Source organism: Xyrauchen texanus, chromosome 14 (assembly GCF_025860055.1).
Source record: "Xyrauchen texanus isolate HMW12.3.18 chromosome 14, RBS_HiC_50CHRs, whole genome shotgun sequence".
Lineage (NCBI taxonomy): Eukaryota > Metazoa > Chordata > Actinopteri > Cypriniformes > Catostomidae > Xyrauchen > Xyrauchen texanus.
The window spans coordinates 13874206-13892287 of record NC_068289.1 but is presented as its reverse complement, the minus strand read 5'-3'; the positions used below and the strand labels follow the sequence as shown (position 1 = coordinate 13892287).

General features: G+C 40.8%; 1 protein-coding gene across 2 annotated transcripts; it reads left to right on the top strand.

Moving 5' to 3' along the window:
- Positions 1–2843: 2843 nt before the first annotated feature.
- Positions 2844–16207, top strand: si:ch211-214p13.3 (nectin-1). Of its 2 annotated transcripts, XM_052142010.1 has the most exons (5): positions 2844–3045; positions 10158–10466; positions 13566–13674; positions 14697–14845; positions 15011–16207. In XM_052142010.1, exons 1-5 carry the CDS (start codon positions 2979–2981, stop codon positions 15043–15045), a joined length of 669 nt encoding a protein of 222 aa, XP_051997970.1. In that variant the 5' UTR covers positions 2844–2978; the 3' UTR covers positions 15046–16207. The 2 variants fall into 2 exon arrangements, with proteins under 2 accessions (XP_051997970.1, XP_051997971.1); XM_052142011.1 differs by lacking the exon at positions 10158–10466.
- The last annotated feature ends 1875 nt before the right edge of the window (positions 16208–18082 follow it).

The following is an 18082-nucleotide window of genomic DNA, read 5'->3' as shown; positions in this document are numbered from 1 at the left end:
TTACTGTTTTTTTGCTGAAATACAGGGAAATATTGTGGCTGATAAATGGTTATGAAAGTGCATACATTCCTTTGCCTCGGACCAGATTTGGCAACAAGACAGTACTGGAAAATGTATAACTTATCATTCTTACTGGAATTTCGTATGGCTTTGGTGAAGACGAAATTCCAACATTTACTGCCATCTATGGATCAGATCAGATATCGGTACTGTGCGCGTGAACGCTAACACCCGTTTCATACATACTCGGTACAGGAGCAGCACGCGCTATAGTGCTTTCACATATGCTGCGTTTGCAGTGTAATACTGTAAAATATAAAAAGAGAGGGAAAGTTTAGCTAACCCTCATTTAGCTTCCACAGTTAGCAAGAATGTTTAAGGTCGCTCATCCTCCGCAACACCATTATCATTCACCGCAACAATTGAAGGCCTGTTGCGGTGGAGATACTCAATGTTTCGGTAATGAGAAACAGAACCTACAGAACCAGAGAAACAGTACCTACACGACTAAAAAGTCGTGTAGGTACTATGACAAACAAAATGTAAACTTTTATTTGGAGAGAAAAAATAAGAACCGCTTATCTGGTAGCCATCATGAGTGTCACAGTCAATTATGTCCCTTCAAACAAAACTTCTTGAAAATGTTAGTTCCTTGAGGACTTAAACAATGATTGAAAATTGTTGTGGAGGATGAGAAAATTGGTCTTGGACACATTTATATTCCTTATTATTGTCACTACATTTACCAATGATCACCAAATACCACATGTTTCTTTACTGTAAATGTTTATAGTATAACATGCACTGAAGCTTTTTATTTTTTATATTTTTCAATTATAAATATTTCCATCTCAAAGAACACAAATCCAGTCATGGACACGTTGCGGTAATGAAACATTTCCCCTTAAATGTGGAAAAAAACAACAAAATTGGTATTTATGATGTCATTTGAAATCATGTGCAAAATAGTACATGAAGAGATGTTTATAACTGTATCCTTCTTATTTTGATAGCATTTACTTTTATCATAAAAATGTTTCATGACACCTCACATTAATGAAATTCACTTGTGGGGTTCCACAAGGTTAGGTGCTAGGCCCAAAATTGTTTGTACTTTATATAAATGATATATGTAAAGTGTCTAATGTATTAAAAATGGTCCTGTTTGCAGATGACACAAATTGATGTTGTTCCAGTAAAAATTTGAACAGCTTCTGAATACAGTGGAAAATGAATTGATAGTCTTAAAAAATGGTTTGATGATAATAGACTTTCATTGAATTTAAGTAAAACAAAGTTCATAATATTTAGTAATCGGCAATGTATTATTAAAACTAAAATTAGACTTAATAATGAGGAAATAGAAAGAGTGTATGAAAATAAATGTCTGGGTGTTATAATAGATCATAAATTAAGTTGGATACCACATATAAATAATGTAAAAACAAAATTGTCTAAATCCATTGCAATATTACATAGAACAAAACATATTTTGAATGAAAACTCATTATATATATTGTATTGTTCGCTCATAGTTCCATACATTACTTATTATGTGGAGGTATGGGGTCATACATATAAAGCCAACATAAATCCAATATATATGTTACAAAAGAGAGCAATAAGGATTGTAAAAAGGGTAGACTATTATGAACCAACAAACATATTATTTATTGAATTACATGTCTTAAAATTTGTTGATTTGGTTGATTTTTACACTGTGCAGATAATGTATAAAGTATATAATAAATTACTTCCAAATTGTATTCAGAGGTTGTTCGAAATAAGAGAAAGCCAGTATAAACGAAGGGGAATGTACATGTTTAAAAAAATAAGGGCAAGAACGAATATTAAAAATAGATGTATATCTGTGAAAGGGGTAAACCTATGGAATAATTGTGACAAGGAATTAAAAATGTGTAGGTCACTTTGTAAATTTAAGAAAATGTTTTAAAAAAAAAGGATGATAAATAACTATATACCTCAATATGAATAATTTTTGTATATAATATTTAAACTATTGTATTAATGTTTGAATGTTATGTATGCACATTTGTGAAATGTCTGATGTTACGGTTTTGTTTATCTTGTATGAATCAAATTCACTGAGAAAAGTGACGCTTATTAGATAAATATGTAAAAAGGGTAGGCACAATAAGCAAAGGCTTCAGCCTACACCTTTTTCGGTTGTTATGTATATTTAAATTTATTATGGAAAATTGTATTTGTGGACCGAAATTAAATTTTTGAATTGAATATGTCTAATTTCGCGAGAATCACCCATACGCATAATTACAGTTAATGTGTTCTACAGTTACTAAATTACAGGGTCAAGAAAAACTAAAAAGTATGATTATAGTGCCAGAAGTTGCAAAATGCAATCATATATGATTTTTTTACCGTAAAATGTCCAACCAGAGAAAGAACATTATCCATCTGTTCGGCACTCATCCGAAAGTACTTTAGGTGCCGGTCACTGTAACGTCGAAGTTCTGAGACAAGATGGTAATAAGCACCAAACTGTCTCCTGCCTCGGTTGACAGAGTGAACCCAAATGCGTCGTTCTTCTCCTTCTTAGCAACAGATATAGCGCGATATCTTTTCTTCTGTCAACAACTCGAACTACATGTAAACAAAGAATCACAATGATTAAAATTAATTTTCATACTGTTTCAATGTCTTAAACAATGTCAAAGTTAACGTTTGGATTTAAAATCAAAATCACTTACACATTTTTGATTTTGTGGCACACAGAAACTGGGGATCAGTAGCACACTGCAAACGCAGCATATGTGAAAGCACTAGAGCGCGTGCTGCTCCTGTACCATATACCGCATACGCACTGCACACGGAGTATGTGAAACGGACGCTTCAGCCTGGCAGTCGGAATAAAGTACAACACGGACGTTATTCTCTGCATTGATCAGAACGTCATTCCTCAAACAATTAGGCGAAGCAGTTCCCTCATTTATTTAAGAATGCTTTCCCGACAGTTAATGGCTATAAGTTTTGCTTGTTATTTTCTCATCAGCAAAGGAGAACGAGGTAAAAAAATTCCCTTATACTTCTATCATATTTGTGGTTTCTGATTGGTAAAAAATAAAAATAAATAGTTGCTAGAAATTTCAATCCGGAAATGTAACCCATTATATGCATGTTTTATATATAGGGTATTATATAGCCAATGTTGCCATAATGATGCTTTAATCTAACACTAAAGGAGTTAAAATAATTCAGATAAAATATTTAATATTAAAACAAGTTGCTCCACTTTGAATTACCATTAGCTATTACTGTAACTGTTACGATTCCTGGTTGTCTGCCCCGTGTTTCTTGTGTCCCCTGTGTTATTGTTCTCACCTGATGGTCATTTAGTCATTACTGTGTCTCTGTATTTAAACCCTGGTTGTTTTTTTCAGTCTCTGTCGATCGTTGTTTGTAGATGTCTGGAAGTAGAAATCTTGCCGTGTTCACCCAGTTCGTGTACCGTAGATGTTTTCATATTTTGGTTTCTTTTTCCCATCGTGGATGCTTCCTTTGTTCCTGTCTGTCTTGTTTTCACTTTTGCTCAATAAAGACCAGCGTTTAGATCTGCACTGCTCGTCTGCCTCCTCCTACTTACGTTACCGAACGATCAACCAAATATGGATCTAGCGGTTCTTCAAGCTAACTGTTGTCTGCTCAGCCTCATGCAAGAGGACCGTCCTGTGGAGGACCACATTCGTGATTTTTTAGAGCTGGCGAATGTAGCGGACTTCCCGGACTCCTCCCTGGTGGTTTTCTTCAGGGCTAACCTGAACAGTTCGCTCAAGTAGCGGTTGCCACCGGCGACGCGGGGCTGGACGCTCCTCGAATTCGTGGAGGAGACTCTGCTGGCCTGCGACTCGCAGTTCACTGTGGGCATAGTAGAGGAGAACCCTGCCTCTCCTCCCACAGAGGTGACCCCCCCAGTCGTCCATGGCTCGCCCCTTCACGTCTGCCCCGCCTGCCAGCGAGCCAACCCCCACGCCTGCCTTGGTCAACGAGCCAGCGCTGCCAGCTTCATCCGCCCGGAGGAGGAGGAGAGGAAAGGCTTCCACTCTCCAGTTCACGCCAGCCACGGTCAGCGAGCCAGAGACCACGCCAGCCACGGTCAGCGAGCCAGAGCCCACGCCAGCCATGGTCAGCGAGCCAGAGCCCACGCCAGCCACGGTCTGCGAGCCTGAGCCCACGCCAGCCACGGTCCGCGAGCCTGAGCCCACGCCAGCCACGGTCCGCGAGCCTGAGCCCACACCAGCTACGGTCAGCGAGCCTGAGCCCACACCTGCCACGGTCAGCGACCCAGCGGTGTCAGCCCCGACCGTCAGTGCGCCAGCGCCTGCAGCCCCGACCGTCAGTGCGCCAGCGCCTGCAGCCCCGACCGTCAGTGAGCCAGCGCCTGCAGCCTTGAACGTCAGTGAGCCAGCGCCTGTAGCCTCGAACTTCAGTGAGCCAGCGCCTGTAGCCTCGAACGTCAGTGAGCCAGCGCCTGTAGCCTCGACCGTCCTAGAGCCAGCGCCTGTAGCCCCGACCATCCCAGAGCCAACGCATCTCGAGCCTCTCAGGGCTCCGCCTCTCGAGCCACCCAGGGCTCCGCCACTCTATCCGTCCAGGGCTCCGCCCCTCAAGCCTTCCTCGGCTCCGCCCCCCGAGCCTTCCACAGCTTCAATCCCAGAGCCATCCAGGGCTCCGCCTCTCGAGCCATCCAGGGCTCCGCCTCTCGAGCCTCCCAGTGCTCCGCCTCTCGGGCCTTCCTCGGCTCTGCCCCTCAAGCCTTCCACGGCTTCAATCCCAGAGCCATCCAGGGCTCCGCCTCTCGAGCCTCCCAGGGCTCAGCCTCTCCAGCCTTCCTCGGCTCCGCCCCTCGAGCCTTCCACGGCTTCAATCCCAGAGCTTTCCACAGCTCCGCCTCCTGAGCCTCCCTCTGCTCTGCCACCAGAAACCTCCATGCCTCCGCCTTCCACGGCTCCGTCCCCCGAACCTCCCATGGCTCTGCCTTCTATTTTCAGCGAACCAGAGCTCACGCATAGCACGGTCAACAATCAGTGCCTGAAGCCCCGACCGTCAGTGAGCCAGTGCCTGCAGCCCCGACCGTCAGTGAGCCAGTGCCTGCAGCCCTGACCGTCAGTGAGCCAGCGCCTGCAGCCTTGAATGTCAGTGAGCCAGCGTCTGTAACCTCGAACTTCAGTGAGCCAGCGCCTGTAGTCTCGAACGTCAGTGAGCCAGTGCCTGTAGCCTCGACCGTCCAAGAGCCAGCGCCTGTAGCCTCGACCGTCCCAGAGCCTGTAGCCCCGACCGTCCCAGAGCCAGCGCATCTCGAGCCTCCCAGGGCTCAGCCTCCCGAGCCTCCCAGGACTCCACCTCTCGAGCCACCCAGGGCTCCGCCTCTCGAGCCTCCCAGGGCTCCGACTCTCGAGCCGTCCAGGGCTCCGCCCCTCGAGCCTTCCGCAGCTTCAATCCCAGAGCCATCCAGGGCTCCGCCTCTCGAGCCATCCAGGGCTCCGCCTCTCGAGCCTTCCTCGGCTCTGCCCTTCAAGCCTTCCACGGCTTCAATCCCAGAGCCATCCAGGGCTCCGCCTCTCGAGCCTCCCAGGGCTCAGCCTCTCCAGCCTTCCCCGGCTCCGCCCCTCGAGCCCTCCACGGCTTCAATCCCAGAGCTTTCCACGGCTCCGCCTCCTGAGCCTCCCTCTGCTCTGCCACCAGAAACCTCCATGGATCCGCCTACCACGGCTCCGCCCTCGAAGTTCCCCATGGCTGTGGCCCCGTGGCCGACTCCCAGACCTCCCGAACCTGTCCTGTGGCCGACTTCCATGCCTCCAGACCCAGACCCTACCCTGCGGCCGGCTCCCAGGCCTCCTGAACCTGTCCTTGCCCTGTGGCCAGCTCCCAGGCCTCCTGAACATGTCCCTGTCCTGTGGCCACCTCCCAGGCCACCTGACCCAGTCCCCGTCTTGTGGCCTTCTTGGACTGCCTGCCTGCCCTCTGTGCCCCAGTGGAGTGCCTGTCTGCCCCTTGTGCCCCCTTGGACTGCCTGTCTGCCCCTTGTGCCCCCGTGGACTGTCTGGTTGCCCCTTGTGCCCCCTTGGACTGTCTGGTTGCCCCTTGTGCTCTCCTTGGTCTGCCTGCCCCCCCCCCCTCACTCCTTGGACTATTTTGTTTTGTTTTTTGGGTATTTCTTCTTTCCTTTTTTTAGGAGCGTAGTCATTACTGTGTCTCTGTATTTAAACCCTGGTTGTTTTTTCAGTCGATCATTGTTTGTAGATGTCTGGAAGTAGAAGTCTTGCCGTGTTCACCCAGTTCGTGTACCCTAGATGTTTTCATGTTTTGGTTTCTTTTTCCCATCGTGGATGTTTCCTTTGTTCCTGTCTGTCTTGTTTTCACTTTTGCTCAATAAAAACCAGCGTTTAGATCCGCACTCCTCCTACTTACGTTACAGTAACAGAGACTATTCACAAAACTCTTATACAAATTCCTTTCCAAAAGGCCTATTGTGCATGATTCTTTCTGTAAACGATTCAGTAATATCGTGTGTTGGGGAAGTTACTCCAAAAAAGGAATGAATTACTAACTACTAATTACATCTTCTACAGTGTAATTAGATTGCTATACTAATACCTCTGTCTGAAAAGTAATGCATTACTTATTACTAATTACTTTCAAAAAACCCTTATCAACCTCAAGCAGATGAAAAATACAAGGATAGACATGAAATGTAATGGTTACTGTTGTAACCTCCATTCTCCGATGTGATGTTGTGTCGATTGTAGTGACACAAGGGGTCTCTTCTGAGAGCCTCGCATACCTCTGAACTTGAGAAAATGCCAATGTCAAGTTGGCAGACAGAATTTCCATGCCCCTCCCCCGGGACATATGGTATAAAAGGGAGCTGGGGAGCGAATGTCAGACAGGTTTTTACTGGGGAGCCGAGAATATGGTTACGGCGCATTACAGTGGTAGGGATAGTGACGTGGCAAGGGGAACACAACGTCTCATTCCTTCCAACAGGGAACGGAGGTTACAACAGTAACCATGACATTCACCTTCTGTCACTCACTCGACGTTGTGTCGATTGTAGTGACACAAGGGGTCCCACTTCAAAACACCATGCACTTCCCGTGCACTGCTGAGCCAGGTGCAAGCAGACTGCTGCGTGCTAGAAGCAGCTGGGTCGGCTGCACGTAACCCTCCCCAACGCCCCCACTAAAAGGTGTCATATACCGCTCTTAGGTTCCCAGTACCCCTTTACGGGAACAGGCGATACAAATTGTATGGAAGCCAGCCGGCCAGCCGCAGCCTTTTCTCTCTCTATGTTTCTCGTCATAGAGTTAAAAAGTGGCTGGGGCTATCTTAACACTATAGATGTGTCGGGGAATGCAGCCTTTCTGTTCCTATTCTTTCAGGGGGAAAAGGCCCTGCGGAGACAACGACCTGCCCAGACTGGGGAGAGGTAACTCGTGGCAAATACACACAGGGGTTGTCAAGACACCCATGGACATGGTGCGGTGGTAGATCCTGCCTGACAAGGGAGGAGTAGAAACGCAAAGCACGTACCGGACACAGCAGCAAAGAGGCTGGGTCTGCCTCCTCCCGGGGCAGCGCTTGCAGGTTTGCTAGGATGAGCCAGTCGTCAAGGTAATTGAGTATGCGGATGCCCACTTCCCGTAGCGGGGCAAAGGCTGCCTCTGCGACCTTGGTGAAGACGTGAGGGGACAGGGACAGGCCGAAGGGGAGGATCTTGTACTGATACGCCTGGCCTTCAAACGCGAACTGTAAGAAGGGTCGGTGTCGAGGCAAAATGGAGACGCGGAAGTACATGTCCTTCAGGTCTACTGCCGTGAACCAGGTTAGAATTTGCCTCTGAATGAGCATTTTGATCGGGAGTCTGTGTAAAGGTTGAGAACTCGCAGGTCCAAGATTGGCTGCAACACACCGCCTTTTTTGGGTACGATGAAGTAAGGGCTGTAGAAACCCTTCTTCATCTCGGCGGGAGGGACAGGCTGTATTGCATCCTTGAGTAGCAGAGTGGCAATCTCTGCTCGTAAAGTGCTGGCGTTTTTGCCACGCATCTGAGTGGAGCGAATACCGCTGAAACGAGGCGGGAGCCTGGCGAATTGAATTGCGTTGCGAGTCGGATGGTCCTGGCCAGCCATCGCGACGGGCTGGGAAGCGCAAGCCATGCGTCTAAGCTCTGTGCGAGGGATGCAAATTCTGTCTGCCAACTTAACATTGGCCTTTTCTCAAGTTCAGAGGTTGAGCCATCCAAGTTCAGAGACAGTTGAGACAACGTCGAGTGAGTGACAGAAGGGGAACTGTTTTTAATAAAATGTATACATTTATAAATTATTCATGAACTGTCCAAAGAATTTAAGGGCAGCATTAAATTAGAAAACATATTTTAACATTAGACGTTAAATTTGGATTTTAAATTCACTATTGTTTTATATAGAATATAGTCTATACAGTATTTAACACAATTACATCAAAAGTAACTGTAATTAAATTACTGAAAATGTTAATTACAGCAATTAATTACTTAGTAATGCATTGCACCCAGCATGATATTTATAATAATATAATATAATTATAATATTTTTTTAAGGTGTTTGATTTTTATAATGTGTTGTTTTCATGTTATGCTTTTAATTTTCTGTATGCACCAACCTCTATCATTCAGTGTGGATTACAGTAAAGTGCTGTGCAATTGTTTAACCCTAAAACAGGCAACATGCACCACAAGATACATACTCTTTAGTTTCTTTTAGGGGGGTATGAGAAAGAGTTTCTTACCAATCTTGTTATTATTTATCATAGTTTTGGGTCTGTTTTTGAGTGTTTGGGTCACATGACTTGGTTCAAATTTGTCAGGTCAAATTTGATTGTCAAGTCATCCTGACCTAAAGCCAACATGGCTGCCCATGGTACAGGACACGCTGGACCATGCAGGACTTTGTGATAATTAATTCTATATTATTCTTACTTAAGTAAAAAACAATACAACAGCTAATATTAATTGTGAACATTGTCTTAAGATGCTGAAGAAGAAAATTAAGTCATATGTTGTTCATGCTGTTATTAAGCACATTTTGAAGAGTGTATCCCCTGAGATACATTGCCAGATTAAGGGCAGAAAAATGTGACCTTAAAGCTAAACTTTTCTCCGTTTTGTTACACACACACATATATATAAGATATGTTTTAAAATAAGAGGAAAGTCAGAAACTCGTAATTTTTTGCATCAAATAAAACATAAATATTGATGACTTTGATTTTTTGTACATTAATAGGGCAACGTATCCTGGTAGATACAACTCATAAAATCCTAAATATATAAAATATATAAGAAATTCCTTTGTGTATGTTACACTTAAGTCCAAATTATATAAAAAGTGACATGAAATGATGTTTTGCTAATCATTTTACACTCTTGCCTGTTTTATGGTTAACATGTAATTTACCATCAGGTTTTTGCTGAGGCTTGTTTTCATATGCAGTGAAATCAGTGGGAGATCAAATTTTAATGGCATGGAAAAATTTATATTGCCAAAGGTTTAATAAACATATACACAGATTGTTTGACTTCACGTGTAAATACAATATTATCTGTCTTGAGCAGCATCAGCCGTATGTTTAGTTGTGACATGCAATAAATTGAATGCTTTTTAACTTGACAAAGATACTGCTGTTGCACAATGGAATCTAGAAAAACCGGAATTGAGATACATGAATGATAAGTCATTTAGTTTATAATATGGCGTGATTGATAAAGACTTGCTGATGTCAGCCATGTTCAGTTATTTGTATTCAGTTGCTATAGGATCTCATTTCTTTAAAACTACTTCAATCAATAACTGCCTATGAAGATATGTGTGTGGCAGGAACCCTAATCAGGCTAATGGAGACTAAGAGCTGCAGTGTAACAGATAGAGAGATTTATGGGCGTGCACGCATGTGTGTGTGTGTGTGTGTGTGTGTGTGTGTGTGTGTGTGTGTGTGTGTGTTTGTTTAAGTTAAACAGGTTCTCGCCTCTTCCTTTCCATTAATCCCTTTACAATTTGTTTTTATATTTTATTTTCTACTAGCTTCACATAATTATGCTTTAAAAGATGTTATTGACTGATGTAGTTATTCATGTTCAATAGCCACAGTAAGGCCTGCAAGTGTGAGGGTTACTTCTGATGAGATTCCTGTTGTTGGATACTCTGAGTTTACCTTGGTGACCTGCACAGCTTCCAGATCCCAGCCAGCAGCCCAGGTCTCATGGCATTTGGGCACCTTGATTGATTCTGTGAAGGTATTGACCAGCACTGTTAAACATCTGGATGGGACATACACAGTCACAAGCAGTTTGTCTGGAGTCCCAACTGTAGAGATGAATCAACAACATGTCCAGTGTGTAGTGAGACATTCTACATTGAAATTGGAAATTGATCACAATATTGTTGTTCACTGTAAGTAACATGGGTCCTATAAGAAAACCCAAACTGTTAACATTTCTAACTCTTAGACACAAGTTTGCTATTAATTGCAGTGATCTTTGACGAGTGTGTTTAGACATCTAATTCTGAAGAACTTCCTGGATGGTTTATAATGGCTGATGGTGAGTGAAAGTACAAAGGGAAATGGAGCAATCAATGTCACTTATTTCAAAGTAATAATGTGACACGATTTTTAAAAAAGATTCTATTGATATTTTTAATTATAATTTCTTTATTTAGGATTAATTCAAAATGTTTAAGTGGCAGAAATTTAAAGGTATATTTCATAGAATGCCATTAACTGAAGGAGCTGTCTGAATCAGGCAAACCCAGTTTGGTTTTTGTTTAAACTAATATACTAATCACTTTCAGGAAAATACCATGGTATTACCAATTTTGGACATTTAGGCTACTCGTTCAAACCATGTTGATGAGGTCAGAATGGAAGCAGCAGAGATAAAGTGAGTGTGAAGAGATGAAATAAGTAAAAAGAATAATGAGGCAAAAAAAATTTTAGAGCCCTATAACAAAAAAAAGACACTGTGCCGTTACCAGTGTAATACCATGGGACTGCAAGATTATATTCATATTTCATGGTACTGTCATAGTACTCCAAGATACTTAAAATAATACCATGGTTTTATTATGACACATGTCAAAAACATGAGATTGTCACGATCCCCTGTTGTCTGCCCCATGTCTCACTTGTCAATTGTCATGCACTACACTTCCCATGATTCCCGGCCCTCATCACTGCCAGCCCTGTGTCATTGTGCTCACCTGATTGTCGTTTGTCATCATCATGTCTCCTGTGTATTTAAACCCTGCTGTTTCTCCATTCCCCTGTCGATCCTTGATGTTTGTGGATGCTTGTTTTGCCTGTGAACCCATTGAATGTCTTCCGTTATTTTATTTTCCCATTGTGGGTATTTCCTTTGTTCCGGTTTTGTCTGTTTTCATTCTTGTTTAAATAAAACCACTGCAAGTAGATCCTCGCCCCTCGTCTGCCTTCACCTACACTCGTAACAATCACAGACCATGTCTGAATAATAGAAAATGTAAAATATTTTTGCTGCTTTTTGTTAAGAATATAACAGCTTATTATGTGTCAAATTAAATAGAAATAAATAATTTTTATAATAAAAAAAAAAGTTAAGTATAAAGTGATTATTTTACGAATAATAAAATAAATATAAAAAAATAAAATATCAGTGCCCTTTTTTATCCTTTTGCCCCTGTCCTTGCTAAGGTCTGTGTACGCCACTGTTGTTTGTAATATCTCTCATCTATAATGTGCATGAAAAAAAAATACTTTTAAATATTAAAGTTTGTAGAAGAAGATTATAAAGACACTCCTTCCTGTATTTCTATCTCTTCATTTACAGTATGTCATTCATCTTTCATAATTAAACTGTATGTTTTAATCATAAGTGTAATTTCACAGGTGGGACAGATGGGACATGTCCCTAACACATTTGCCCTTTGCCAATTTTGTCCCCACCATTTTTTGAAATAGCTTTTGTCGTGTAAGAGCCTAATACAGAAGAAACATCTTCAGTTATCAGAATCAGAATGAGCTTTATTGCCAAGTGTTTACATGTACACAAGGTTTTACAGTGATACACAGAATTAAGTGCTCCTTGTTACTCCTATCACCAAAATACAATTCCTTGAGTTCTTGAGAACACTTGGCAATAAAGCTCATGCTGATTCAGATTCTAATAACTGATAATCTGATTTATTAAATGTAATACATATTTTATAGAATACTGCCATTAACTGAAGGAACAGTATGATTCATGCAAAGACAGTTTGGTTTTTGTTTAAACTAATAGACTAATCACTTTCAGAAGAATACCACGGTATTATCATTTTTGGACATCTGTTATTGAGCAAGAGTTTACATTTTGAATGTTTGTGTTATTGTAAGTGGCAATCCAGTACTGGAATTTATTTTAATGTTATAATAGTTGCTCGTTGAGGCTGTTATTAGACAGCAAAGTCCCTTTCAAGGCAAATCAGTCCGGACGGTGACTGTCTTAGGAATGCTCCTGGGCAGCTTTTTTCTAATGATACAAGCAGCATAAAAGTACAACTATCTACGTAAATGTGGGGAAAGTCTGAATGCTGAAATATTCAAATGTTGTAAATTAGTCATAACTGTACCAATGTTCATTGTATGAAAACCCTTCCCAGTGCCCGAATTTGTGTTCACAATATACTGATTCAGAACATCAAGGGAGCAAGATGAGATGCACCCTTTGTGTTTTTACAGTGTGCGTCAGCAGGGGGCATTCAGCAAATCTCACAAATACGTACCTTAGCCACTGAAAAAGAGAGAGACTGAGTTTGGTACTGCATACTACCATACTACTCTTACTAGTTCTACCATTGACAAGTATGGGAGAAATAGAACAAGTAGAATGGGTCGGCTGCAATTTCAAACTCAGCCAGCTTCACAGCTGGAGAAAGCACAACAGAATGCATCTCAGGACACGATTTTTATAGCCGCAGGAAGTGATAGTGTTGGGGTGCTGCAGCCCACCCTGTGAAGCGCTGTTAAAATAGTGTGCATTCAAAAACTGTAAACATTTATTGTCATTTGAAAACAGGCATATTTTATGTTAATCTCGTTAACAATTTTAATGACCAAAATGTTGAGGGGTATTTTTCCCATGGCTATGGCGATTATTAAAGTTTCGACTATTACTTGAAAAAGTGTCCTACAAAAGCTGTGTATTTGTATGATGCTGAAAACCAGTGAGATGCTCTTAAAGCATCCATATGACACACATGTCCATAATACGAACATTCAAAATAGCGCTGACGCAATGCAAGAACACACATGTGAAAACAGGACAAATTGACAAACTCAGTTGCAAAATGGATCTCTGTCAGATATAGGGTTGCTCAGTGAAATGGGAATAATAATAATAATAAAAACAATATGCAGGCTTCCATAGTAGCTTTTTGATTAATTGTGATTAATATGTTTAATTGATTGGCATGCCATTCAAATTTTGAATCCATTGCCAGCCCTACTTTGCAGTCATATGTTTGTGTGTTTTATAGATCCACCTCAGTTGGTCTCTGTGACACCACTTGAGAACTTTTATAGTTCTCACGGGTATCAGTGTGAGGCGGATGCCAATCCTGCAGCCACACACTTCAGCTGGCACAGGTAGGTCGTCTGATCTTGTCTTTTAATGAGTAGAGATGATGTGACACATATTAGGATTTTTCTCAATACAGTTCATATAAACACCTCCAATGAAACAGCAGTGTTGTCCAGAGTCTTTACCTTAATGTGATTGTTAAACTAGCACAGAAACTTCAATTAATGAAAAATAAGTACTGTCATTTCAATAGTTTACTCTCAACAGACACAATTGCAAAGTCCCCATTGTTAAAGTTTTTGTGGACTGTTGGTAACAGTAAACACAAAGCAGTTACTTAGTACCGCTGCTCCCTGTGTGCATATTATGGAGTCTGCATAGGGCACAAAATACCATCTTACCCTAGGGGGGCACCAGAAAATCCACTGGCTGCCCTTCCTCACATGTAATACTTTATATAAAAGACATGATAGCAATTCCGGAAAACAGACAATCACCTTGCAGCTCACACTATACATCGAACCACCCCTCCCCGATCGATAAGGCATCAATTGTAGTTGTAGTTACGAGTCGTGACACCACTTGAGAACACTTGAGTGTTGCTGCAAATGGACTGCGAAAGGATTATAATATGGAACCAATCCTAAGGGATGAAATAAAAACTATATTAGAAAGAGATCCTTTCAGAAAATATAATTAGGAAGTGAAAGATGGAAGAACTGTCTACACAAAAACTGACAGTGGATTAAGCAGTAAACAGTAAGGGAACTAAATTGAGTCCACTCTGTCTCTGTAGTCTCTCTTTGCAAGCCTAATTGTCTTTTGATTATATTTGGACTTTTTGTAGGCTATCAGGCCTCTAGATTTAGGGTTAGTTAGTTGCAATCAGCTCTCTGCCTGACATGAACCTCTATTGACCCAGGGCTGGTCTTTTGGGAAATGACTTTTGGATTGCGACCCACCAGTTGAGAACCATTGCACTTGTCATGTTTTAAAACTCAGATTGCACTAAACTGATTCTATATTCTCATAAACATTAAAGACTCACAGACACATCTCTGTCTGCTCTTTCATCTTCTTGGAGTAGGATGAACCAGGCTATCCCTGATGAATCCATTAAAGTAGAGGGGAACAAACTGTACTTCTTGAAATTGACACCTGACCTCAGTGGCCTGTATATCTGCAATGCTTCAAACAAGTATGGTGCTGGATTTGGCTCACTGTACTGGCACAAAGGTAAATGCTTTGGGTATTCACAAAAATAAGTTGAAATGAGAGTGATATAGTTTGTCTGACATGCCCAAGAAATGTTATGTAATCAAATATTTTGAGTGGGTACGTTTTGATGACTGATATGGTTTGTTTAGGCTGCAATTTTTATCATGGTTATCTCTCTTCTAGGAGAAAAGATGGAAGACAACCATTCAGAGCTTTGAACACTTAATCCTGACATAATTCACCTTTTCTCGCTGTCATTTAACAAATATTTAATTTAAACAAACAGGAATTTGATTGATTAATCGATGATCAATTATTCGTTGTGGTGAACGTCAATTAACCAATTTCATCACACATGCATTCAGTAATCATGCCAGCAGATAGTGAAAAAATCTGCCTATGTAGTCGCTTGCATGTTGCATGTCACATCCTGTCAGCAAAATAGAATAAAAACACAGACGCTCATTCTTCACTTCCTAGCTTGTAAAGATGAACTAGGCTTAATGTATTGTTGGAGCATTTCTCTATAGATATATAGATATATAGAGAAATACATACATAGGGGTGCCATATAACCACCACCCGCTCCAGAAGGCATGTTGTCGAAAATGGGTAGTTGTGCCCTGTGCATGCATTTACTTAGGTAGCTGTTTCATGTTTCCTTCTACAGTTAGGAATTTTTATTTTTCTCCAATGTTGATGTATTGAAGTTTGCATTATTTAGAATGGTTGGCCAGTCAAAAATCTAACTTTGTAAAAATTAAGTCTTGATTGAAGAAAATATGCATCTTGTATTTTTTGAGTTTCAACCTGTACACTACTTACAGTTTAGTACTGTTATCGTCACTGATTAATTGTCATTAATTATGATATAATTTTAATTCATTGAAGTCAATAATTGTCAATTCAGAAAATTTATTAAAATTCGCAACCCTATAAACAACATATTACATTTATTTGTGAACAATGCATTAATGAATTATAGTTTTGTATATATGTTTTTGTATTTGTTACAATACAACCCATACCTCTTTACCAAAGGGGATATTTTGCATCTTTACGACCAGAGCTGCTCTCAATGACAAAAGCTGTAGGTGAGGGTATATGGAAAGTTTAGTCACCATCTTTGTGTACAAAATTTCACAGGGATATAAACAATTCCCAAATCAAGGATCGCAGTTGTGAAAACACTACAATATACATTCAGTACAACATTGCTGTATTTTAGACGGTTTATTATAGTTAGTAGTTTATTTGTCTGTTCTATTTTTTATATTGTTGTTATAATCTTTTAGTGCTACTGTGTACGTCTGTGTTTTGTGTGTGTTCTGGCTGCCTTGCATGGAGTCCAAAACAAATAACCTGAGCAGCGCAATAAAGTAAGCCTATATTCAATTCAATACAAGTAAAATGGTCATTATTTATAATGGAGTGTTTATCCTGATTTGATACTATTTGGGTGCAAACATGAGAAAACATTGGGCAGTAACAAAAGTAACAGAACTAAATTATAATGATTATTAATTATATTTAGAGATGACAATGATTTTTTACATTACATTTTTAATGGTTTTGTTGTGTTAAATCATGCTGTTAAATCATGCATGTTGTGACAAGGCAGGCAAAGGATGAGTATCTAAGTGCAGCTTTATTACAATAAACACAAAAACTCAGACTAAAGAGATGCACAGAGCATAACAAAACATGCAAGAACTGACAAATTAACTGGGGGAAACAAGGGCTTAAATACATAAGGGACAACAAGGAACACCTGGGGAAACAATCAGGGAACGAGAACCAATCAGGGGAAAACCAATCATAAAATGAAACTACAAAGAACTACAAAATCCTAACAGGAAACAGGAACTAAACAAGAACTTCAACATAAAAGCACAAAAACAAAAGACAACAGGGAATATGACACATGTCTTAATCAAATTATATTTCCTTTTTGGCTAGACAGTTTTGTCTAAGAATTAAAGTCATTGTGGCATATGAAACAGAAATTGACACAAAACATTACTAGAATAGTTTTCCACAACCGCACATGAGCTCACATAGAAAATTAATAATGAGTCTTAGTGATTGCATGGACAAATATAAGGCCCTGCTGTCAGACAGAGCATGATGTACTGTTTTGCTGGCAGATAAGAGCGACCTTCATCAAATAGAGTACATACTGTGACAGTGCGCAGCTTCGGATTTTGTTAGCAGATTATACAAATAATAGGACATATTGTATAACAGAATGGCATATGTACATTTGCAAGTGGTAATGTATGTGCACAGTAGGGGTATATAAAGTTATTGAATTAAATAAATGAATTTACATATGTACATAAGATATTTATTTAGTGCAGAGGGTAGTGGAGAAGTCCACTATCATCTCAACTGTTTTGAGCATGTTCAGCTCAAGGTTGTTGTGACCACATCAGACAGCCATCTGATCAAACTCTTGTCTGTATTCAGACTCGTCACCATCACGGATGAGGCCGATGCCCATGGTGTTTCTATTTACAGTCCTTCCTACAGGCTTAGCTGATTTTAGTTTCTGCTTGTAAGTTGGGAGAAAATGAACAAGACAGTGATCAGAGAGTCCTAAAGCTACCCGTGGGACAGAGCGATATGCATCCATTACAGTGGTGTAGCAGTGGTTATTAGGTATATTTATGTCTATGGTGGGATATGTGATGTGTTGTTTTTATTTTTGCAATTCACGGGTGAGGTTAGCTTTATTAAAATCTCCCAGAATAATAATAATTGATATAAACACTTACCAGAATGAACGAGGTAAACTCCCGCAGCAAGAAGAAAGGCTAACAGTTGATGATGAGCTCTTCTAAATTAGGACAGCACATCTTCTTCAACGCTGTTACATCTGTACACCAACTTTCGCTGATGTAAAAGCATGTTTCACTTCCTCTCGCTTTCCCCAATAATGAGCGTTTCCCAATCTGTGGACGTTTTCACTTCAGGATGGGTGTTTTTATCTATCCAATGAAAGTAGGGAATTTCAGTGTTGTAGTAAAGCAGTTGAAAAATGTCCATCCCTGTTTGAAAATCTCCACTGATTGTTAAATGCCCATTTTTGTTCTGCCGAGACACAAGTCTCCAAATAACGGGCGAAATGCTAAAGTCTTACAACAGTTGGATGTCCCATTCATACACTGCTTTGTTGTATTTATTTGTGTCTCACATCAACCCTATATCTACAACTATCCCTACCTTTAAACCTAACCCTAATCACAAACATAA

Coding starts and splice junctions, on each gene's coding strand:
- si:ch211-214p13.3 (XM_052142010.1), top strand. CDS start 2,979: ATGCTTTCCCGACAGTTAATGGCTATAAGTTTTGCTTGTTATTTTCTC. Junction 13,675..14,696: donor ACACACTTCAGCTGGCACAG/GTAGGTCGTCTG, acceptor TTCTTGGAGTAG/GATGAACCAGGCTATCCCTG. Junction 14,846..15,010: donor CTCACTGTACTGGCACAAAG/GTAAATGCTTTG, acceptor TCTCTCTTCTAG/GAGAAAAGATGGAAGACAAC.